The 25,332-nt window shown below is 43.0% G+C and overlaps 1 protein-coding gene across 4 annotated transcripts in view; it reads right to left on the bottom strand.

Moving 5' to 3' along the window:
- arpp21 (cAMP-regulated phosphoprotein, 21) overlaps positions 1 to 25,332 on the bottom strand; it is a 338,413-nt gene that overhangs the window by 40,989 nt on the left and 272,092 nt on the right. For 2 of the 4 annotated variants that reach the window (XM_069920751.1, XM_069920752.1), the window contains exons 16-19: positions 23,523 to 23,674; positions 14,005 to 14,109; positions 12,640 to 12,885; positions 6,814 to 6,940 (exon numbers count right to left, since the gene is read on the bottom strand). In XM_069920751.1, coding sequence (XP_069776852.1) covers positions 6,814 to 6,940; positions 12,640 to 12,885; positions 14,005 to 14,109; positions 23,523 to 23,674 — 630 coding nt within the window. The remainder of the gene's footprint in view (positions 1 to 6,813; positions 6,941 to 12,639; positions 12,886 to 14,004; positions 14,110 to 23,522; positions 23,675 to 25,332) is intronic. The other 2 variants (XM_069920753.1, XM_069920755.1) reach the window with 1 other exon arrangement.

Genomic DNA, 25,332 nt, shown 5'->3' with positions numbered 1-25,332 from the left:
ATGGAGCACAAAAAAGATTTATTATGATAGCCCTAGCTATAGCAAAAAAATCTATTTTGTCAACCTGGAAATTAGAAGACAACCTGAGAATACAGCAATGGTACATAGAAATAAATAAATGTATTCCACTGGAAAAAAATAACATATAATTTAAGAAATAACATCACAATATCACAATATATGAACAAATATGGGAACCATACATGAAACATAATAGAGAAATCCTACCACAGACCTTCACCACCTAAAATGACAGGAGAAGACAATGAAATGAACTGACCCAGTATGTAAAAGTAAAAGACACAAATTTCCTGTTTATTTTAATTAAGTGACAACATTGTTTAACGGGTTTAATGTATCATATAGTTTGAACTTTGAATAAATGGGGAGGGGAGGTGAGGGAGGGAAGGAAGGGAGGGGGGAAAAGGGGAGAAAATGACACTATATATTCAAGAGAAAAATGTCTATATATTTTGGTCAGTCTGCTTCATAGTGTGAAAAATTTAAAAAAAATTAAAAAAAAGTATTTATAGGTGAAATCTAATTATCCCATCTTGAATTCCCCCTACTCATAGACAGACCTGGATGAGCGAGGATTACCAACATCACCTTGCCATTGACCATCAACCTTAAGGGAACTTAGGCTCCTACTATATTACCTCAATACTGCATCTGCATATCCAGGTTGAGCTCCAACAGAATCTGAAAATTTACCAATGATATCACTGTTGTTGGCCAAATAAAGGGAAATGATGAATCAAAATGGAGAATGGAGAACAAGTACCTAGATGTATGATGCCAAATTTTTCTCTCAACAACGGCTAGACAAAGGAGTTGATTGTATACATTAGGAAGGGGAAGGCTGAAGGACTTTATTGATAGGATGGAGTGGAGAGGATTAGTAGCTTCAAGTTCCTGTGTGTCCTCAAATTGGAGGACATCTCCTGGGGCTAGTATATAAAAGCAACTGTGAAAAATGCATACCATTGACTCTATTTTATAAGATTCAGCATGTCGTCAAGTACTTTATCAAACTTCTGTAGGTAAACTGTGGAAAGTACACTGATTGCTTGCAATACAGCTGGGTTTGGAAACTTGAATGCCCAGGAGAGCCATTATGTTGCTTGCTCTGCCAGCATAGGATAATTCAGAGCTGGACAAAGGGATGGTATCTAGACCAGTCAATAGAAGAGTTCATATAGGACTTGAAGCAAAGATTGGGTGAAAGTGATCAGTGTGTATGAAGGACAGCAGTGGAGGAGGTAGTCCTAATCTGGTTGGAGGTTCAAGTTAGGGTAGAAGAGAAATATAGGTAGTGATGGTCAAGTTAAAGGTTGCATGCTTGGATTTCTCCAGTGGGAGTAGGGTTTAGGAATAGGGAGGACGATTACACAGAGGAAGACACAAGATTTTGAATTATAGAAATGGACATATATTTTGAATTCTGTTTTGTTACTTAAATGACCCATCCATGTAAAATGTGTATAAAACGTCTGTTCACGACTACAAATTATGGAAAAATAAGACTAACAAAATAGTAAAATATATTCAATGAAGGAATTAGCTTAAAGTATCAGCAGTGTGATAATCGTACCTTCACACAGAAACTATGATTTTGAAGGCAAATTAAAATCAGCGTGAAAACTAAAACTACGATCAATACACTGAAAAGTGTTAGGGGACTGACCAGTGTGACTGAAAGTTGGAAGTTTATTGGGTTTAAAATCCAGGCTAAACAAAAATCTCCCTAAACTTTCTAAAGCAAAATTAACTAGCACTGACTCGCATATATTGTTCCCAAAGTAAAGTTACAAACACAAATGCGATCAGCAATGAGCATATACTTGATTAAAGTGCTTCAACAGTGTAGTAAATGGAAATAATATTTAATATCAGCACACACTTTCTCGTTCATGTTATTGAATTGGAACTGAACATTTTCTGGGATGGTGAAAAAAAGTGGCACGGTTAGTGTAGTGGTTAGTGCAACACTATTACAGCACCAGCAATCCAGGTTCAAATCTGGCACTGTCTGTATGGAGTTTGTACATTCTCCCCATGTCTTTGTGGGTTTCCTCCAGGTGCTCTCACCATTCAAAACTTATGGAGGTTTGTAGGTTAATTGGTGTATTAACGTACACAGCCATGATACGGGCTTGTGGGCCTGAAGGACCTGTAACTGTCATCATGCAGTATGTCTAAATTTAAATTTTATATTTAAGTAGTTATTTATATAGCATCTATCTGACAAAGATCAAAACATGAGTACTTGATACCTTAAATGTCTATTTAAGATTCAATTTTTCACATTTCAGAAAAAAAATGCAGGTATGGTTTATGAAAGACAAGGGAGTAAAACCATTGCTAACTTTAATAAAACTCTTTTTAATAAAGTGGAAATATTTTTGTCCGATGGTCTGTGGCTTCTGGGAAAGAGACCGGTTCACTGTGAGACCTTCTATTCACTCTCTTACAGTGTAACGGCCCCCTCCCCAATTACCTGGTACTATATCCAACACGTTGATTTTTGAAGGTACATGCTCATCAGCTCCCATCTTCAGTATGTAACATTTCAATTTAGAGGCCATAATAATCTTTAAAAATCTATAGGGTAGGACTGGAAATAAATAATTTTGAAAGTTTATAGTGGAGAATTACCGATTACTTTGCAGAATTTGAAATTCTGTTTGAAAACTCTTTTGGAATAATTGCTAACAAGAAATATTATATAATGATGTTTTAAAAGGCACATTAAGCAGAAGATCACACTGTTTCATGCAGATCCTCCATCCTCTCCAAGAGCAATAAAGTTCCATCTCATCTGAGGCTTCATGACTTCTAAATGTAAAAGTGTAGTCTATCCAAATGCTATGTGGACAAAGGCAGCTCCTTCCACGTGCTTTGCTCTGACTGCTGAGCATCTTCCTGTGCTGCCATTTTCAGCTATCCGTGGATGTGTACAGCAAATTCATTGTTTCTTGGTACTTCACACCCAATGCTCCCATTCTTTGTAAATGCTCTTACTCTTTCTAATTGTCCCAAAATGCATCATCTTGTATTGATGAGGTTTGAGTTCTATCTACTATGCCATTTTACCAAAGAATCAATATATTCCCATAACCTATGATTTTTATCCTATCAACACCACCATCAATTTTGTGCCTTCTGAAATATATTATTCATACATCCATTTTCAGATGTAAATGATTAATGTATATGACAAACAGTAAGGATCCCAACACCAATCATTGTATCTGTCCCTGTTTTTGTGGCTTCCCGAACATCAACCTCTACTTCTTATCTCCAGGCTATTTTGGATCCAATTGATCAATCTGATTTAGATCCCATGGGGCTCTAGCATTTTGAACATCAAGATCTTGTCAAAGGCTTTGTAGTCTTCAAAGTGATTGAAGGCTGAGAGCTTGCTGCTCATGAACTGAGAACAGATAGCATGAGATTGGGAAATCAAATGGGGGAGGAATGGGTACATGCAACAAATGGGAGCGATTACCAGAATGGGAATTCAATGGCCTATTGTACAGTTGAGATTGGGGTGTCATGGTCGTCTTGAGTTTGGGAAATGTTGGGAGGGGGATGGGTTTTATTAGTTCAGCAGAAATAACCATAGTAATAGATGCATGGTACTCACTTTTGCAGGCCTCCAAGATGGTGCATTTGTAAGACTGATTCCCATGAGTGCTTTATAGCAGAATCCTGCAAACAGTATGGCCCAAGTGTCCTTCAAATGCTCCATTGTGAGAAATGACATAATCTCATGCAGCCTTCAAACAGAATAATGTTGGGGTTGCTCAGACGATTCACGGTCAAACTTTCTAAATTTCTGGTGAAAAGTCATTAACTGCTTAGCCCTCATTTGCCTTCAGCAGAAATAATATCTTAATTAGATTTTGACACTTAATTCTCAGGCTGAAACTCTTAATTGAAATATAATGACTGGTTCAATGATATTCCTATTTGATGCAATGGATACAAATACTGAAGTTATGTCCATGGTGCGATGTTAAAGCAAAAAAGTACTAGACCAGCCTGCCAATTCTGTCATTTGCTCAAGACAGACAGTCTACACATAAAGCCCTATATGCTCCCTGAGGCATGAGCATACAAGAATCCTAATCAAGAAACACACAAATCGTATTAATATTTACTGATTCAGTAGCCTGAATTGTTGTCGTGTTACTTGGTTTAGTATATAAAAAAAGTTATTATTTTACCTTCTTAAATTTGCAATAAAGCAATATGGAAAAGCTGACATAAATAGCGACATTTTGCTGGGTGCAATTGAACAACTGAAAAGTGGCAAAGCAGCAGGTATGGATGGAATCCCCCCAGAGGTCTGGAAGGCTGGCGGCAAAACTCTGCATGCCAAACTGCATGAGTTTTTCAAGCTCTGCTGGGACCAAGGAAAGCTGCCTCAGGACCTTCGTGATGCCATCATCATCACCCTGTACAAAAACAAAGGCGAGAAATCAGACTGCTCAAACTACAGGGGAATCATGCTGCTCTCCATTGCAGGCAAAATCTTCGCTAGGATTCTCCTAAATAGAATAATACCTAGTGTCGCCGAGAATGTTCTCCCAGAATCACAGTGTGGCTTTCGCGCAAACAGGGGAACTACTGACATGGTCTTTGCCCTCAGACAGCTCCAAGAAAAGTGCAGAGAACAAAACAAAGGACTCTACATCATCTTTGTTGACCTCACCAAAGCCTTCGACACCGTGAGCAGGAAAGGGCTTTGGCAAATACTAGAGCGCCTCGGATGCCCCCCAAAGTTCCTCAACATGGTTATCCAACTGCACGAAAACCAACAAGGTCGGGTCAGATACAGCAATGAGCTCTCTGAACCCTTCTCCATTAACAATGGCGTGAAGCAAGACTGTGTTCTCGCACCAACCCTCTTTTCAATCTTCTTCAGCATGATGCTGAACCAAGCCATGAAAGACCTCAACAATTAAGACGCTGTTTACATCCGGTACCACACGGAAGGCAGTCTCTTCAATCTGAGGTGCCTGCAAGCTCACACCAAGACACAAGAGCAACTTTTCCGTGAACTACTCTTTGCAGACGCCAGCTCTTCAGCGCTTGACGTCCTGTTTTGCAGAAACTGCCAAAATGTTTGGCCTGGAAGTCAGCCTGAAGAAAACTGAGGTCCTCCATCAGCCAGCTCCCCACCATGACTACCAGCCCCCCCACATCTCCATCGGGCATACAAAACTCAAGACGGTCAACCAGTTTACCTATCTCGGCTGCACCATTTCATCGGATGCAAGGATCGACAACGAGATAGACATCAGACTTGCCAAGGCAAATAGCGCCTTTGGAAGACTACACAAAAGAGTCTGGAAAAACAACCAACTGTAAAACCTCACAAAGATTAGCGTATACAGAGCCGTTGTCATACCCACACTCCTGTTCGGCTCCGAATCATGGGACCTCTACCGGCATCACCTACGGCTCCTAGAACGTTTCCACCAGCATTGTCTCCGCTCCATCCTCAACATTCATTGGAGCGACTTCATCCCTAACATCAAAGTACTCAAGATGGCAGAGGCCGACAGCATCGAATCCACGCTGCTGAAGATCCAACTGCGCTGGGTAGGTCACGTCTCCAGAATGGAGGACCACCGCCTTCCCAAGATCGTGTTATATGGCGAGCTCTCCACTGGCCACCGTGACAGAGATGCACCAAAGAAGAGGTACAAGGACTGCCTAAAGAAATCTCTTGGTGCCTGCCACATTGACCACCGCCAGTGGGCTGATATCGCCTCAAACCGTGCATCTTGGCGCCTCACAGTTCGGCGGGCAGCAACCTCCTTTGAAGAAGACTGCAGAGCCCACCTCACTGAGAAAAGACAAAGGAGGAAAAACCCAACACCTAACCCCAACCAACCAATTTTCCCCTGCAACCGCTGCAACCGTGTCTGCCTGTCCCGCATCGGACTTGTCAGCCACAAACGAGCCTGCAGCTGACGTGGACATTTACCCCTCCATAAATCTTCGTCTGCGAAGCCAAGCCAAAGCAAAGAAAGAAGATTCCTTAAGTTTGTGTGCTCTACTGGAACAAACAACAAATATACAACAGATTTTTGATTTGCAGAGGGAAGGTCTATCAAATAAGTCTTCATCATTGGAACATGAGAGAAAACCAAGAGCAAAATATTGTAATTGTTGTAAACCTGAAATACAATTTAAAAAATCTGGAAACATGCAAGAGATTGAACAGCATTAGCTTTGGTTACAGTTAACATAGCAGATGGCACCACACTATTACATCCATAGCGGCCTTGGTTTGAATCAGTGCATCTAAAAGGAGTTTGAACATTTTCCCTGTGACTGCACAGCTTTTCTCCATGTGCTCCAATTTCCTCCCACCCTTCAAATAGGTACGGGGTAACAAGGTTAATTGCTATATTCAGGTGGCACAAGCTCGTGGACCAGAAAGGCCTAGTTTACATGCTTGTATGTCTAAAAAAAAGCACCTGTGGAGAGAGAAATTAATTGACTTTTCATCAGATGAAAGCATTTGATTTTATTCTAGAACATGAAATTAGTGCAAAATAACCAAAACTACATACACAAAATTACTGAAAAGGAAAGTATTGATTGATGCTGAATTTAATGATTAGAAAGTATTTCACGCTTTTTATTCTTGACAGTGTATTTGGTAGGGCTGTTGGCACCTGTTCTTCACTTGTCCTTCACTTCTGATAAGGCAGAAGCATGGGGGGCAGAGGAGGGAGAGAATTTCAAGGCTCACTTCGAGAAATTGGAAAGAACACCTTTAAAATGACATACCTGTCTGTTGCGTGGTCTGTGGTATCTGCTGAGTTCGCTGTGCATTGTATGGAACAGTAGCAACAGGCCTGAACTGTTGAGCTGCTGAGGTAGTGAACTGGCCAGATGGATAGTAATACACTGGCATCTGAAAAGAGATTCATAGAAATCTTCCAAGTTTCAATCTTTAAGTTTCAATCCTTAACAGTTCCTTAATAATGATGTTCCAAAATGTTTAAGAATGTGTGCAATCATAATTAATTCCAATAACTGATCACAACATAAATGCAGCACTTACTGTAAAACAAAAGTTTTAACAGATTAAAATATATTGTTATTCATTAGATAAATGAACTTCTTTTGTAGAAATCTATTTCTATATGCAGTTTTCACTCATCTCACTATTATTGGGCAAAATCATAATTCTAGAAGTGAACTGCGTCATTAATAGATCACAAAAATGACCCTTCAGCCCACCATGTCTATTAACAATCTGACTAATCACATCTCCTGCACACAGTCAGTATCCCTCTATTCCCTAAGTAATTCTTCAACATTTCAGTTGTATCTGCTTCTACCATCTTAGTGTGTTTCAGGCACCTACCACTTACTGAGTAATATAAAACTTACCTCTCATATTTCCTTTTCTAGTATTTGATATTTTCACCCTGGCACATTGACTCTGACTATCTACCCCAACCATCCCTCTTGTAATTTGATATATTAATTCCAATTTCCCAAAACAACTAGTTGAAATAAGATTAACCTGCACCAACAGGATGAATCTGTTCTTCCCCCTCTAACCTGTGTAAAACACCAAAATCCAGGAACATTAAGCTGCTAATCTTGTTCCTCTTGCGAACATCACAATTCCAAGAACTGATCCAAGCTCCAAGTTCATCTGCTTTACTCATAATGCTCCTTGGAGTAATATTCGCACACTTCAGCTCATTTTTTTCATTGTTTTTTCATTCACACACAATTCACTCTCACTGTGTTCATTTCCCTGTTCCTTCCTGAAACTTATTTGCCATCACATCCCAACAAAGGGCTCAGGCCTGAATCATTGACTGCCATTTATTTCTATGGATGCTGCACAACCTGCTGAGTTTCTCCAGCTCTTTTCTGTATTGCCATAACATATGCCAATCCCTCAAGTCTTCCATAGTAAACACAAAAGTCTGTAGACACCATGGTTGAAGTAAAAACATAATCATGGAGAAATTCAGCAGGTCAAACAGTGTACTTTATGTTGCAAAGATAAAGATACATAACCAATGTTTTGGGCTTGAGCCCTTCATCAAGCCCTTGACTTGTCCAGCTGTTCTGGTTTCTACCCCTCTGCCACTCTAGTTTAAACTCTCCCAAGTAGCACGAGCAAATCTCTTTGCAAGTGTATTAATCCTGCTCCAGTTTAGGTGTAATCCATCCACCTTGAACAGGCCCCACCTGCCGTAGAATAGAACCCAATACTATTAGAGTGGATAGAGTAAAGGTGCTCAGTGAAACGATCTTCCATTTGCATCCAGTTTCCCTCGTGTAAAGGATGCCATATTGGGAGCAACAAATGCATAAAATGACTCTTCCCCTAGTCTCTCCTAGTTTCTCCCTTTTTATTCATCCAGCCTTTTTTCCTTCTCTTTTCAGAGAACTATATTCACCCTCTGCCCTCTATCCCATCACTTCTTAGTTTCCTTCTCTTCTACCCTCCCACCTGTACTCACCTACAACTTCTTACCTGTTCATCAGTGTTCTTTCCCCACCTTTTAATTCAGCTGTCTGCCTGTTTCTCGGCACTTCTGAAGAAGCACTCAGGCCTGAAACATCAACTGCCTTTTACTTTTTATGGATGCTGAGTGAGCCGCTGAGATCCTCCAGCACTTCTGCACACTGCAGCTGAGTATGACAACTTGCTTGACATGGATAAGTTAGACTAAAGTGCCTTTTCCATATGATATACGCTATAACTCTAACTCTAAAATCAAAAAGCTTCTCCTTTCTGTTTTCTTGGTAATGGAAGTTTGGCAAGTGTGCAGTTAGGCTGTGAGCAGGGATGGGTTGCGTCAAAAGATTGAATTCTTCTTCCCACTCTCATAATCAGATGTCCGTCCATGGCGTTATGTACTATCCCACCAAGACCACCAGTAAATTGGAGAAACAACACCTGATTTTCCATCTGGGCACTCTCCAACTGGATGGCATTAACTCAACTTCTCCAGTTTCTGCTAACCTGCTCTCCATTCCCCCTTCCATTTCTCCTTTTCTTCTTTCCCTAAGCTCTCTATCCCCTTCCCTCTTTATTCACATAGCCATCTTTCCTCCCCCTGCTTGCTGCTGTGCCCTCTCTCCCTTATCCACCTATTACCTCTTGCTGTTGGGCTCATGCTCTTCCTCCCTACCATTTTGTTCAGGCGCCTGCTAACATTCTTCCATACCTTGATGAAGGGGTCAAGCCTGAAATGTTGGTTATGTATCTTTATCTTTGTTATATAAAGGACACTGTTTGACCTGCTTTCTCCAGCTCTGTGTTTTCACTTTAACCACAGTGTCTGCAGACTTTTGTGTTTTACTGGTGAATGATCATGTAGATTTCCTTCAAATTATAAAGCACAAAAACAGGACACTTGGTTGGCCATGTCCAGATTGACTATGTATTCTTCTCCATACTAACAGTTTGTTTTTCAAGTAGCTGGTCCATTGCTTTCTATGTCTTGTGGTTCAAATGTTCATCTAGAGCAGGGGTGGACAATCTTTTTTTTTAAAAACTCACATTCCACCTTTTGGTAAGGGATTACTTAAGGTGATATGTGAGTTGGAAGGGAAGGTTGAGAACCACTGCTCTGATCCCAATTGTTTCTGAAATATTCTGCTTGAGAAAAATTGTCATTGGCCCATTTCCTTTGGAGTTATGAAACTGTGCACATAATGAGTCAATTAGATATGATTAAAACAGTGGTTTTCAAACTTTTTCTTTACACTCACATAACACCTTAAGCAATCCCTTACTAATCAAAGAGCACCTATGGCATAGGGAATATATAAGGTGGAATGTGAGTTTTATAAAAAAGGTTGCCTACCTCTGATTTAGAGAGTCCTTAAATGTTGTAAGTGTGTCTGCCTCACCACCTCTTAAGGTAATATGATCCAGCGTTCAACCACTTTAGGTGAAAAAAATTCTTCCACTTACTGAACACTTCGGCGTATAAGTCGAGTCGTGAAACCCAAAAAAAATCTCTCAAAAAATGGGAGTCGACTCATATGCCAGATATACTTTTGAGACCTTAAATTCAGCTCAAAATCCAATCTGTGCTGATCCAGCGTATAAGTCGACCCTTATAAAACAAAAAAATCCCCGACTGCGACAAATTTTCATTGAGATTTTTATTGAAAACATCAAGACAATTAGCACCCTTCAAAATTGCTCTCATTGTCTGAAAACAACACATTTAGAACCCTTCAAAATCACTCTCACCATCATCGTCTGAAGCAAAGATGGTGGCAAGGACATCCATGCTCTCACTGTTTAAACAGTCATCCTATGGGTTCCAGTCTGTATCTGATGAAGCGGTTTCAGCTTCATCGTCAGTGTCCCACAATAAATCATCTTCCATGCCATCAATTGCCCAAGAGATATCACTCTTTTTAAATGATTTTTATCACAGTCTCTACTTTAACTTTGCCCCATGCCATAAGCATGAAGTTACACAGCATTTCAAGTGTTGCAGCACGCATTTCCCTGCCTTTTGTAAATGACTTTTCTGCACTCGACATCCATGTATTCCATTCCTCACGCACATGGTCTTTGAATGGCTTGTTCAAGCAGATATCAAGAGGCTGCAATATAGACATCAAACCACCCAGGATAACTGCCACATAAGTATTATTTAGTGCTAATCTACTTTTAGTCATCTCAGTTAAATGGCCACGAAACATATCCCAGACCAGCAAACTCCATTCTTTGCGTAAACCACCTGGACGCCTGTTCCACACATTATCTATCCATAGTTTGACACCATTTTCATCCATCCATCCTTTTCATGAAAATGTAGAAAAATACCTGCAGGGAATTTCATTTTCAGTTTAATTTTGTGTTTGAAGATGACCATGGGTCTTAACTTTGACCCGTCAGCCATGCATGATAACACCATCATAAATCTGGTCCTTTCATGGCCTGTTCTTCTGGTTTGCACAGTTTTCACACCTTTCCATTCCACTGTTCTATTGCCTATCATGTCAAAATTCATGGGGGTTTCATCCACGTTTCCGATATTTGCCAATGCAAACTGGGGTTTCTGCTGTTCCGTGTAATAAAATCGTGAAAACTTTCAACTCTTATGATCAAGATCTGTTGGTAGTTTCTCTGCAATTTTTTTTTGTCATAATACCAGATTTTTCCTATTCATGAAATGATTGCACCAGCCGACTGTAGCCTCAAAATCATCACCGAGGTCTGAGTGCGACTTTGCCCACAGCAGTGCAAATGTTCTTATTTTATTTCAGGTGACTAGGTAGCAGTCTTGCCTCTGTTCATGTACCCATTCAGCAATGTGATTTTTCAACTCTGACCAACGAGTGATTCCTTTTCTCAAAGAACATTGTCTTTTTGGTATTTTTCTTAAAGTCTCTTCTTTCTTCCTCTAATCTCTCATCAACTTCTCATCCACATCACATTATCTTCCAGAAGCGCAGTTGGTTTTCTTGGCCATTTCAATCACTTTCAACTTAAAGCCCGCATCATATTTTTGTTGTGTCAATGGACCCTCCATTATAGCAATCAATTCCAGCCAACGCCCAGCAGATCAATCCACATGATCTATGGGGGCCAACGTAAATGCCAGTCAACAGCACATCTCAGGCATCATGAGCTTTGGGGGTCAACTTGTACGCCAGTCAATCGGGCATCTCAGCAGCCGGAAAATAGGGGTTGATTTTTATGCTGGATATACCATAAAACCCTTAAAAGGAGGCTGAAAAAGGGAGTTGACATACACCAAAATATATGGTATCTCCTTCGACCATCCTACCTCTTAACTTTTACATATCGTAGAAGTCCAAAAATCAGGATGCCAGAAATCTGGACCACCTGAGAATCTGGACTTTTCGAAAATCTCAAACATTTTAAATTTAGTGGCCTTTTGAGTACATGCGCACATGTGTAAGGACTTTAGATGCACAGTGGCAACAAGCGACTACACCTGTTGACTTTATTTTTCTTTAAAAATACTCGTTTTGATAAATGAAGCATGCAAATTATTTAACTATCAAAATTTACCTGTTCATTTCTTCCTAAGATATGAAATTTAAAAGAACTGCCAGAGAATCCAGAAAATGCAAAAATCCTGGACTGACTCATTCCCGAGCTGTCCAGATTTGAGGACTTCTACTGTCATGGTGAAGCAGACCTCATATATTATACTACTCATATATGTTGATGTAAATTATGGAGTCAGTGTCCAGGCATCATTGGATACCAATGAGTATGTCTTGGCTCCATTATTTAAATCAAAAAGTCATCCAACATTCTGAGGTGCTGTAAAGAAAAGTGTGGCTTTTCCTAATTTACAGAACAAGCCCCTAATTTTTCAATCATGTTTTAATTTTCACTCAATTATATATTCAAAAGCAGCTCTGTTCAAACAAATTTATTTTCTATTTTGTATCTTGACATTGCTGACTAATTTCTTTAATATTTTCCCACAAAATTACTTTCTTGTTAATAAAACTCAATGGAGAGTTTCAACCACCAATTCTAAGAGATGATACATAACATCACACTTTTATATCTGCAATTTATTTCACTTTCCTATTATTTAACTGGGCCATACTTATCTGATAGCATTCTCATACCTGGGCAGATGGCTGTTGTACAAATCCTTGTGGCGGCTGCAGCACTTGCTGAGACATGGGCTGTCCAGATCCAGTGAAACTACCCGGAGGAAGCTGACTTGGTGATGCTATCACATAATTAGCTTGTTGGGGTGCCTGAGGCAATATGGGTGATGGATAGACAGAACCAGATGGTGGCTCGGTAGTATCTCCCGAAGACTGTCTGCTTAAGCTCATCTGGTTAAACTGGGAGGCCAAATCTTCTCGCTGTGATGAAGTCATCAAAGAATAATGAGTACAGTCCGCTGAATAATTCCTCCATAAGTATTAAGATAAAACATACAATGTTAAAGAAACACAAGACTGAATACATATCCACAGAAATTCATGCTGGACTCACATCAATGGCTACTCACCGCTTTAAAAAAAAGTATCACCAAAAAAAGCTTTAAATTTAAAAACGAGTCTTCCTAGATAAATTGTGTTATGACCCAATACTACACAACAACACACATTCTTCCATCAGGGATCATTGGATGGTGATAAGAGGAAGACACCATAATTGGTTTCCTCCTCTACAACCAGGGTCAATGAAGCTGTATGTAATGCATGACTAGAGGCACAGTTCAGAGTAGATTAAAGACTATTACAACTTTGTGTTAATGGTATATGCATTGAATAATAGGGTAGATCTTGATGGTATGCAATATCTAAAAGGCAAGAACTAGTTAGACAGTCTGTTTCTTCTACGTTTTAGTTCCATTCAATTTAATGGAAATTGGGGAAGTAGTAAAATGGTCCACTTGCTTCTTATCATAAGGTTGATATCAAAATCTACTTTCAGTGGCAAGGGGAAGGGAATAGTGAAGAAGAAGGTGGCCATGGATAGCATCTAATCTTTATAATTTTTGGTATTGTCCATTTTATTGAGCCTATTGTTTCAGCTGATAACCATGCAAAAGTTAAACTATTTAATTTTTTTTGGAATAATTACGTTAATTAACAAATAAAAGCAGATTTTATCTGTTTTTGATGGGCCGTAAAACAAATAACTTAAAAAAAATAAGATTTTCCCGGTTATTTTCCCAGCCCTCAAGATAAGAATGTGAACTATGTAATTTCACTAACATAAAAATTTTGTCCATGCTAATAACTTCTTGCTTTTGTCTGCTCTAAATATTACTGTCCTGATTTACCCTCAACACAGAATCAACAATCTTTTTCACACACAAGTATTTCAGCTAACATCTAACACCAGACATGAACTCTCAACTGCAGTTAAAACAGCCAACAATCGTCACTGAAATTAAAGCAAACAAACTTAAGTTCAGCACATTGCACATATTAGAATTAATGGGCAGAAAACAAATGAAACTGGATAAGTACCACAGGAAACTGTTGCGTAGGTGAAACTGGCAGGAGGTGCTGGGAAGGATAAGAAGGTGTTGGATACTGGACAGACTGGGAAGAAGACTGCATTGGCTGCACAGGCTGAGAAAAATAATTAATGATAAAAGTCAGAAATTGGAAATACAGATCAGAGATCTACAGAGAATAAACATTTGACAAACAAAAAGTCAAATATGGTCAGATATTAGCAAGTGTCTGTGTCTGTCAGAAAGGATCATTATCCATGCCACACATTTCAACAGAAATGCAAATCATCCCTAATTTGGTTAGCACTTCCTGATAGAAATATTTAGCATTTTCAATTTGACCAATAATTGAATCAGGCATCTTCATTCTCATATTACAAAGGAGTGAGTCTATGTCAACCCTCAGAGCAATCCCATCAATCTTATTCCTTCATTTATTTTCATGTCACCTGATCACTTTCACATTCCCAACTAAACAGTGAGAGCAGGAATAGAATGAGGTGGAGGATAAATGCACGGCTGAAGGGGTGGAGCAAAGGGCAGGGATTCATGTTTACAGATCACTGGGACTATTTTTGGGGTAGGTGTGACCTGTACAGAAAGGACGGGTACCACTTGAATCCCAGGGGGACCAAGATCCTGGCGGGTATCTTCTAACTAGAATGGTTGGGGGGAGGGAACCTAATGGAAGAGAAGAGCAAATAGAAGGTTAGGTTGCAAACAGAGAAAGCTTGTAGACAGTTTTTGAGTGTCGAAAGGCAGGTGATAGAGAAGGGAGATGATCTGTACGAATATGGAGGGGAGAGGATCGAAAAAAACCCATAATAGATTTGTTTGTAAAGATAGGGACAAACAGAGAGTAAGAAGTGAGAAATCTCTGAAATGCATATATTTTAATGCTAGGAGCATTGTAAGGAAGGAGGATGAGCTGAGGGTATGGATTAACAATTGGAAGTAAGATGTGGTAGCAATTAGTGAAACATGGTTGCAGGAGGGATATGATTGGCAGCTAACTATTCCTGGATTTCGTTGCTTTAGGTGTAATAGAATCAGCGGGGCAAGAGGCGGCAGTTGCATTACTTGTCAGAGAAAATATTACAGCAGTGCTTTGGCAGGATAGATTAGAGGGCTCATCCAGGGAGGCTATTTGGGTAAAATTGAGAAATCGGAAAGGGGAGTTAGACTTATTGGGGTGTATTATAGACCATCTAATGGAGAACAAGAACTAGAGGAGCAAATTTGTAGGGAGATAGCAAATATTTGTAATACACACAGGGTTGTGACAGTGGGAGATTTTAATTTTCCATATATAGATTGGGAAACCCATTCTGTGAAAGAGCTGGATGGGTTGGAGTTTATAAAATGTGTGCAGGATACTTTTTTACACCAATACATAAAGGTACCAACTAGAGAAGGGGCAGTGAGGTATGTGTTGGGGAGCACTTTGGGTCCAGTGAGCTTAGTTCCATTAGCTTCAATGTAATTATAGAAAGGGATAGGTCAGGGTCAAGGGTTGAGGTTTCAATTGGTGAAAAGCTAGATTTGAGGAGTTGTGAAAGGATTTACAAGGAGTGGATTGGGACAATTTGTTTTATGGGAAGGATGTAGTAGAGAAATGAAGGAATTTTAAAGGTGAGATTTTGAAGGTACAAAATCTTTATGTTCCTGTTAGGTTGAAAAGTAGAGTCAAAAGTTTGAGAGAGCAATGGATTTCAAAGGATATTGGAAACACGGTTCGAGAAAAGAGGAAGACCTACAATAAATATAAGAAACAAGGAATAAAAGAGATGTTTGGAGAATACATTGAATGCAAAAAGAATATTAAAAAAGAAATTCGAAAAGCTAAAAGAAGGTACGAGGTGGCTATAGTAAGCAGGGTGAAAATAAATCCAAAGGGTTTCTATAAATATGTTAACATTAAAAGGAGAGTGAGGATAAAATTGGTCCTTTGGAGAATCAGAGTGGACAACTGTGTGTGGAGCCAAAAGAGATGGGGGAGATCTTGAACAATTGTTTTCTTAAGGAGAAGAATGTTGAATTGTGAGGGGTAAAGGAAGCAAAGAGGGTAATTATGGAGACTATAGTGATTAAGAAAGAGGAAATGCTGGAGCTTTTGGAGCATATAAAGGAGGATAAATCTCCAGGTCTGTGGTGGTACACCACCGGCCGACTGCAAGGGGCAACATCTGTACCTGCAGCAGTGTACTGCCAGCCTACTGCAGGGGGCAATCTCTGTACTTGCAGGAGTGAAAGGGGACAGGACAACACCTGGCCGGCTGTCAATCACCCTCCGGGATATAAGCCTGCACCGGCCTCCTGAAGCTCACTCAGAGTTACTGCAGCTACAGCCAGCCTGGCTCTGTGGAAGTCTTTGTGGATTAAAGCCTGTTGTAGTCTTTACCTTGTGTGTGCCTGATTTTGGCTAATAGCACACCACAATTTAATCCACAAGATTTTCCCATGACTGCCATAGAAAAACTCTTGAGTGCAGAGAGCCTCAAAGTTGACCCATGCCACCCAGAAGCCCAGACACGCTTCGAGATCTGGCAGCACACGGTTGAGGCAATCATTGAGGCGCACGAAGGCAGCATCCTGGACTCAGATCTGAAGAGGCTGGTCCTACTCCAGTCAAAGCTGGGTCCCCATGCCTTCCAGGCAACCAAAGGTTGCTCCACGTACAAGAGCGCAATAGACACACTCGAGAACTTGTACAAGCCCCCCATGAATGCGGTCTGTGCAGGGTACCTCCTCAACACCCGAGACAAGCAACCTGGGGAGACGGCTGAGTCTTACCTGGGACACCTGCGAGAGTTGGCCTGACCGTGTCTGGCTGAACCCAGGGTAGGTGCAGAGGAGGTCGAGAGACTGATCCGGGACGCCTTCATCCAAGGGCTACGCTCAAGGGCCATCTGGCAGAAGCTGCGGAAGACAATATCTACGCCCTAACCAAGATGGTGGAAGTGGTCCAAACCCTGGAAGCGGCAGCCCTGCACATCGAAGCCTTTGATTCCAGGTTACCCCAGGCTCCCTCATGGCCATCTCACACTGCAGCTGCAGCCCCAGACTGAGCTGGGGAGGAATATGTTGCTGTGGCAGGCACCCGGCGCCCCTGTAAGTACTGTGGGTCCTGGTGTGGGTCAGAACGACGATCGCGCCAAAACCGCCCGACTGGGAACCAGTACTGTTCCCAATGCGGCAAGAAAGGCCACTTCGCTAAAGTGTGCCTCTCAAAACCAGCCAGGAGCTTAGCGGCCCTCTATGAACTCGCCACCTTCCCTGTGGACCCCTCCACATGAGCGTGCCAGGCGGCGCCATTGTCCCCGCTACAACTTCCGCCTTCTCCAACTTCAACGGTGCAGTATCTCGCCATGCTAGCAACAGTCTCAGCATGTTCCCTGAGCATCTGGACCACCCCCCACGCTCGCCAGTGCTACCCGCCGAGAACTACAGTGATGTCACTTCTGGCTCACGGTGTGACGTCACTTCCAGCTGACGTAATGACATCACTGCCCCTGGCACAACGAACATGGCTGGAGAAGGAGGCCAGCCACGCAGTGGGCCCCCACCATCTTGGGTCAGGCAGTGGCCGACAGGGAGGGCCCCCGACGACGACAAGAAGAACGAAGTGGACAACATGGGCGATGACCAGGCTGCCCTACCGACGCTCCCCATACCTCCGGGTGCCAATGGCTGCCGTACGTCGTACCCCATTCCCAACGTCGACATGGTCAACACAAGCGATGACCAGGCTGCCCGACCAACGCTCCCCACCCCTCCAGACACCATAAATCGCTGCGCACAACCGGAGAGTGACGACTCCAAGACGGTCCTGAGCCCTACCACGCTGACCAAGGATATCTCCCACGACCTCTGGCGCTCTATGATGGACGCACAAGTCAACGGGCAGGTAACAAAGTGCCTGTTCGACAGTGACAGCACCGAGAGCTTCATTCACCCGAGCATGGCCCACTCCCTGAGATTAAAAGTCCACCCCACCACCTGCTCGATCGGCCTCACTGCCAAGGATAAGACTGATGGTACCCTTGGGTGCTGCTCGGCCAATCGAACTGTGGGAGGGGAGACTTACACAGGATTCAGGCTCCTGGTCATGCCCAATCTCTGCGCCTCAGTCCTCCTGGGCCTAGATTTCCAGTGCCACCTGCAGAGTGTCACCCTTGCCTTCGGGGGTGTGGGGGGTCCCAACCTCCACTCACGTTACACAGTACGCCAAGCTACCAGCCCCGGCCAACCTGCAGCATCTCCACACTATGCATCACCTTACCAACGCTCTTCCCACATCTTACGCTAGGCTGCAAGCCGATCGCCGCTAGAAATAGGTGCTATTGCACCGCAGGCAGAGATTTCATCAAGGTGGAGGTGCGGTGACTCCTGGCAGAAGGTGTCATAGAGCCCAGTAACAGCCCTTGGAGAGCCCAAGTCCTGGTGGTCAAAGGGGGAAGAAAGCCGAGGAAGGCCGTGGAGCGGAGCTCTCGTGTACTTTTGGAAGATGCAGCTCAGGTGGGGGTCAGTTGTGTTGTTAGTGCCTTTGGACAGTACTGTTGGAAGATCACTCAGAGAGTGGTGGCAGAATGGAATGATCTTCCAAATGAGATAGTTGTGGCAGGGTCCCTTCTGTCATTTAAGAGAAGGTTGGATGTGTACATGGAGGTGATGGGGGGTTGGAGGATATTGCCGGAGAGCGGGAGGATTGAGCTAGTGGAGTTGTTCTAGTGAACCGGTTCGGACTCACGGAAAGGCCGACATGGCCTGTTTCCGCTCTGTAAATGGTTATATGGTTATTACAGCCAGAACATTAACCATACACCCAACTGGACACCTCTCCCCTGCCGAGGATTGCCGACATGGTCAATGAAATAGCCCGCTACTGGGTTTTCTCCACGATTGACCTGAAGTCGGCGTATCACCAAATCCCCATCCACCCAAAGGACAAGCCCTACACCACCTTTGAGGTGGACGGGAACCTGTACCAGTTCTGCTGAGTTCCCTTTGGGGTCACGAATGGGATCTCCATCTTCCAGTGGGAGATGGATTGCATGGAAGACAGGCACAAGTTCAAGGTGACATTCCTGTATCTGGATAACATCACTATCTGTGGCCGTGACCAGCAGGACCATGATGCTAACCTGGAGAAATTCCTCCAGATGGCCGGGGAGCTGAACCTCACTTACAACAAGGAGAAGTGTATGTTTAGCACCACCCGCCTCGCCATCCTGGGGTACATCGTGGCTCATGGGGTCGTCGGCCCAGATCCAGAAAGGATGCACCCATTAATGGAGTTACCTCTCCCCCCAATGCTAAAGGCCCTTCATAGGTGCCTTGGCCGATTCTCTTATTACTTGCAGTGGATCTCTCGCTTCTTGGACAAGGTCAACCCACTGGCCCAAGCTACAGCTTTTCTCCTCCCACCCGAGCGGCAGGCAGCCTTCATCCGCATCAGGAAAGACATTGCGGATGCTACGATTCAGACTGTGGATGAGGACTCCCCCTTCCAGGTGGAGAGCGATACCTCTGAGGTAGCCCTCGCTGCTACCCTCAACCAAGAGGGGCGCCCTGTCGCTTTCTTCTCTAGGACCCTCCACAGCTCTGAGCTAGGGCATTCCACCAATGAAAAGGAGGGCTAGACGATTGTGGAAGCGGTCTGCCACTGGCGCAACTACTTGGCTGGCAGAAGATTCACCATCCTCACGGACCAGCGGGCCGTGGCGATCATGTTTAACACTACCCACAAGACCAAGATCAAGAATGACAAGATCCTGTGCTGGAGAGTCAAGCTGGCAACCTACAGCTGTGACATCCAGTACTGCCCCGGGAAGTTTAACGACTCCCCCGATGCCCTCTCTCGCACCTGCATGTCTATGCACGACAACAGGCTGAGGGCAACTGCACGAGTCCCTCTGCCATCCGGGTGTCACCAGGTTGTACCACTTTATTAAGTCCCAGAACCTGCCGAATACCATCAGGGACATCAGGGACATGACCAAGGCCTGCCGGGTCTGTGCGGAGTGTAAACCCCATTTCTTTCACCCTAGACCCATGTTGTAAAGGCAACTTGGCCCTTACAGCATCTTGGCATGGACTTCAAAGGGCACCTGGCTTCCACAAACCGAAATGTCTACTTTCTCACGGTAGTAGACGAGTACTCACGCTTCCCTTTCGCTATCCCTTGCCCGGACACCTCCATGGCCACCATCATCAGAGCCCTTGGACAGATCTTCACCATGTTTGGCTACCCCGCTTTCATCCACAGCGACCGGGGGTCTAGTTTCATGAGTAACGAGCTGCACCAGTACCTGACGGTGAGGGGCATCACGACCAGTTGCACAATGAGCTATAATCTGAGAGGCAATGGGCAAGTGGAACGTGAAAACAGTCCTCCTGGCTCTCAAATCGAAAGGGTGGGCCGTTGAGTATTGGCAGGACACCCTGCCCAAGGCGCTCCATGCCATTCAGTCGCTGCTGTGCATGGCTACCAACGAGACCCCGCATGAACACCTGTTCTCAATCCCCATGAAGTTGGCAACTGGAATGTCCCTCCCAGCATGGCTCACATCCCTGGGACAGGTGCTCCTGCGTAAGCATGTATGGACACACAAGGCCGAAGCACTGGTCAAGGAGGCCTTCCTCCTACATGTGAACCACAACTACACCTACGTTAGTGGCAGGGAGGACACCACCTAAACCAGGGACCTGGCACCAGCAGGAGCACCCACCGCACCACGCTGTCCTTCAGCCTAGGACAATGCCGACCGGACGTACATCCCCATCCTCAGGCAGCTATGGGTGATGCAGGACCTCCTTGACCACCAGGAGCCCGTTTCAGCCCTGGGAGATGAACCTGCCCCCTCACCCATCCAATACAACCCTCATATATCGACACTGGCCCCCCCCGGCCACCACTCCGCATGGAACCACACCAGTCACACAGACCCCTGCCGCCAGGCCCCCCCACTTCCCCTCCGACCAGTGACCAGGAGCCAGTCCTATGATGGTCACAGAGACCCCGGGCAGCTGCCGGATTATCTCAATCTGTAAATATTGTATGTTGTATAATAGGTATGATTCCTTGTTACCCCTCTAGGACAATTTTTAAAGAAGGGGGTGAATGTGGTGGTATATCACCGGCCTACTGCAGGGGGCAACATGTGTACCCGCAGAAGTGTACCGCCAGCCTACTGCAGGGGGCAACCTCTGTACCTGCAGGAGTGTAAGGGGACAGGACAACACCTGGCCGGCTGTCAATCCATCGGCCTGAAGGGATCAAGCCCCAGCCAGTTGGGTGTCAATCAACCTCCAGGATATAAGCCTGCGCCGGCCTCCCGAAGCTCACTCAGAGTTACTGCAGCAATAGCTAGCCTGACTCTGTGGAAGTCTTTGTGGATTAAAGCCTGTTGTACAGGCTTTACCTTGTGTGTGTCTGATTCTGGCTAACAGCTCACCTCAAGGTCCCAACAGGATTTTCCCCAGGACCTTGAGAGAAATTAGTGAGGAAATAGCAGAGGCTCTGACTGTGATTTTTCAAATGTCAATAGAGATGGATATAGTGCCGGAGGATTGGCATATTGCACATTGTTCTGTTGTTTAAAAAGGGTTCGAGGAGTACACCTAGCAATTATCAGCCTGTAAGTTTGATGTCTATGGTGGGTAAATTAATGGAAAGCGTTCTTAGAGATAGCATATATAAGTATCTGGAGAGACAGGGTCTGATCAGGAACACTCAACATGGATTTGTACATGGAAGGTCATGTTTGACCAATCTTGTTGAATTTTTTGAAGAGGTGACTAAGAATGTTGATGAAGGTAGAGCAGTTGATGTCTATTTGGACTTCAGTAAGGCCTTCGATAAGGTTCCACATGGAATGTTAGTTAGGAAGGTTCAGACATTAGGTATTAATTTTGAGATAGTCAAATGGATTCAACAGTGGCTGGAAGGGAGATGCCAGAAAGTCATAGTGGATAACTGTTTGTCAGGCTGGAGACCATTGACAAGCGATGTGCCTCAGGGATCTTTATTGGGTCCATTGTTGTTTGTCATAAGCATTAATGATCTGGATGATGGGGTGGTAAAATGGATTAGTAAATATGCAGATGAAACAAAATTCTTGATCATGAAGAAGGTTTTCAAAGATTGCAGAACGATTTGGATGCTTAGAAGAGTGGGCTGAAAGATGGCAGATGGAGTTTAATGCTGATAAATGTGAAGTGCTTCATTTTGGGAAGAATAATGAAAACAGGACATGTGTAGTAAATGGGAGGGCATTGAAGAATGCAGTGGAGCAGAAAGATTGAGGAATAATGGTGCATCGTTCCATGAAGGTAGAATCTCATATGGATAGGATGGTGAAGAAAGCTTTCAGTATGCTGGCCTTTATAAATCAATGCATAGAATAAAGGAGTTTGGAAGTGATGTTGAGACTGTACAAAGCATTGGTGAGGCCAAATTTGGAATACTGTGTGCAGTTCTGGTCACTGAATTATAGGAAGGATATCAACAAGGTAGAGAGAGTGCAGAGAAGAATTACAAAAATGTTACCTGGGTTTCAGCATCTAGATTACAAATAAAGATTGAGCAAATTAGGTCTTTATTCTTTGGAGCGTATAAGGTTGAGAGGAGATTTGATAGAGGTATTTAAGATTATGAGAGAGTTGATGTGGATTATGAGAGAGTCGAGGGCAGAAGAGACTGAAACAAGAGGTCATGAGTTAAGAGTTAAGGAGCAAAAGTTTAGAAGTAACATGGGGTGGGGGGGTGGATTTCTTCACTCAGAGAGTGGTGGCTGTGTGCAATGAGCTTCTGGGAGAAGTAGTGGCAGCAGAGTCAATTTTGTCATTTAAGGAAAAATTGGATAGGTATATGGATGGGAGGGGAATGGAGGGTTATGGGCAGGGTTCAGGTAGGTGGGACTAGAAGAGAGTACTTAGTTCGGTGCAGACAAGAAGGCCAAAATGGCCTTTTTCCGTGCTGCAATTGTTATATGGTTAAACCCTGATTCTCCTTACATCCATCAACACTGGAAGTGATTAACAGATCATGATCTGCAGGGCTCATCTATTTTGCTGAGCACCTCAGCTTTGTCTGCTACAATAGCGTAGATCTCCCAGTGGCCATCCATTTCAATTCCCTGCCCCACCAACCAACTGGTAGCTCTCTGGGACATGGATGGAAACAAAAATCTCTTTGCGAAATCTCTGCAGTCTCAGGGAGAATGAGCAAACTCAGCACTGGAGCTACATAACTATGCTAATGTACCACCCAGTTAGACAAAAATATTTAAGTTTATTTAAACTTGGCTCAGATTCAATAATGTGATAAACAAAACTGGGCCAGTTGTTAAATAATTGAGACCCTGGTTTTCACAAGAGCATGTCAGTGTTTAAAGAAAATTTCCATCACAATGTTACTCTGCATGTGAAAATCCTGCCAATATAATTAATGGCGAATGAGGTTGCAGGTGCAGTGAACAACATGCATTCTGTTAATTTAATAGGCACAAAAACTGCATAGATCACCTGTGGAACGAGATGACTGGGTATCTGTGGCTGCTGCGATTGTGGAGTAGACTGCTGCTGACCCTGTCCAGGAAGCTGACCTCGAACTGAGTGTGGGCCAGGAGGAGGATTATAAATTGCAGGTGTACCATCAGGATTCACAAAGGGTTGACCTGCAACAGGTGCAACAAACTTAATGAATGCAACAAAGAGAATTGATGCAATTTAAATATTGAAACATGTACACTTTCAGTTTGTAAATAAAGTCATAGAATTGCACACCATGGAAACGGGCTCTTCAGCCAAACCTGTCCATGCTTACTTGAGGTACTCCTATTTGCCTATGTTTGGCCCACATCACTCTAAACTTTCCACCCCATACCTGTCCAAACGCCTTTTAAAAGTTGAAATTGTACTTGCCGTTACCCTTTCATATGGCAGCTCCTTCCATATATTCACCAGCCTCGGTGTGGAAAAATATGCTCCCCTATAAATCTTTCCCCTCTCATCTTAAACATATGCCCTCTAGTTTTAGACTCCACTACCCTAACTGTGACCTCTCTTTATATATGCCCTTCATGATTTTATATACTTCTAATAGGTCATCCTTTAGTCTCCAGGGATAAAGGCCCAGCCTATTCAGTCTGTAAGGTTAGTCCTTGGTTCTCAATGGGGAGCTGCAACTGAAGTGAATAAAAGGTGTAAAATTTGCGTGATTAGTTAAGGTCTGTTTTTCATGTGTCTTCATGTAAATTTATAATCTTGCATTGGGGCATAATGTGAGATAATATACCATTCATAATTGAAATCCACATTTTTTTCCCTTGTGTTGATACAATGCTCTATGGTGCTGCATTTTGCTTGAAAGAAGATACAATTAACACATTTATAACAACCCTTCTCAAAACATTGAAGTGAATAATTCAGAAGAGATAAAGTAAAGCTCATATATGTTATTGGTAATGTAATGTTGGAGCGATAGTAGATTCAAACAACCATATCAAGATAAATATTTAAACAAAAGCAATTAATTTTTAGTTGTAAATCTCAAAAAGAACTGGACAAAATTAATCCCAGAAAAGTTCTGTTTGTGGTTATTAGTTTTGAAAGAAAAGACAGTTTTAAACATTCTTGCCATATATTTTAAAAAACCAAAACATAACAGACCAATAAATTTGTCTTTTTATTTCCTTTCCTGATCTTCCTAGATCAAGTCTGCACATAGTGGGCGGCATGCAACACTGTCACAATGCCAGCAATCAGGACCAGGATTTCAATCCCATGCTGTCTGTAAGAAGTTTGTAGGTTCTCCCCATGTCCGCATGGAGTTTCTCCAGGGGCTCCGATTTCTTTCCATCATTCAAATCATACCAGGGGTTGTAGCTCAATTGTGTGTAATTGCATGGGCTCATCGGCCAAAAGGGCCTGTCATCGTTCTGTACATCCAAATTTAAATTTAAACCTTGACACCTTCACAGCCCTATTCAAGCTTACATTCATTTATAGAAATTATCAACAACTAGAGTCTGCAATTTCAGACTGAGGCACACAAAATAATGGCAGTGCTGCTATTGCAGCAGCTATGGAAGCACCACCACCTGGGAGAGCAAGGAGCAGAGAATAACACAGGTCTATAGAATTCAACCACTCGATGCTCATGTCAAAGGCTCTGTCTAGGCTTTAAATAGCTGGTAAAAGGAGCAAATGGTGTTTTTAATTCAAATCCTGAAACTGGGGGGGGTTCAAGATGATGGTGCCTGTGCTTGGCTGTAGCCACATGGGGTTGCACACTCTGGGGGAATAGTAGACCGGTGTAGGGCACCAGAAACAA

This window comes from Narcine bancroftii, chromosome 2 (assembly GCF_036971445.1).
Source record: "Narcine bancroftii isolate sNarBan1 chromosome 2, sNarBan1.hap1, whole genome shotgun sequence".
In the NCBI taxonomy this organism is placed as follows: Eukaryota; Metazoa; Chordata; class Chondrichthyes; order Torpediniformes; family Narcinidae; genus Narcine; species Narcine bancroftii.
This window is presented reverse-complemented; position numbering and strand designations above follow the sequence as displayed.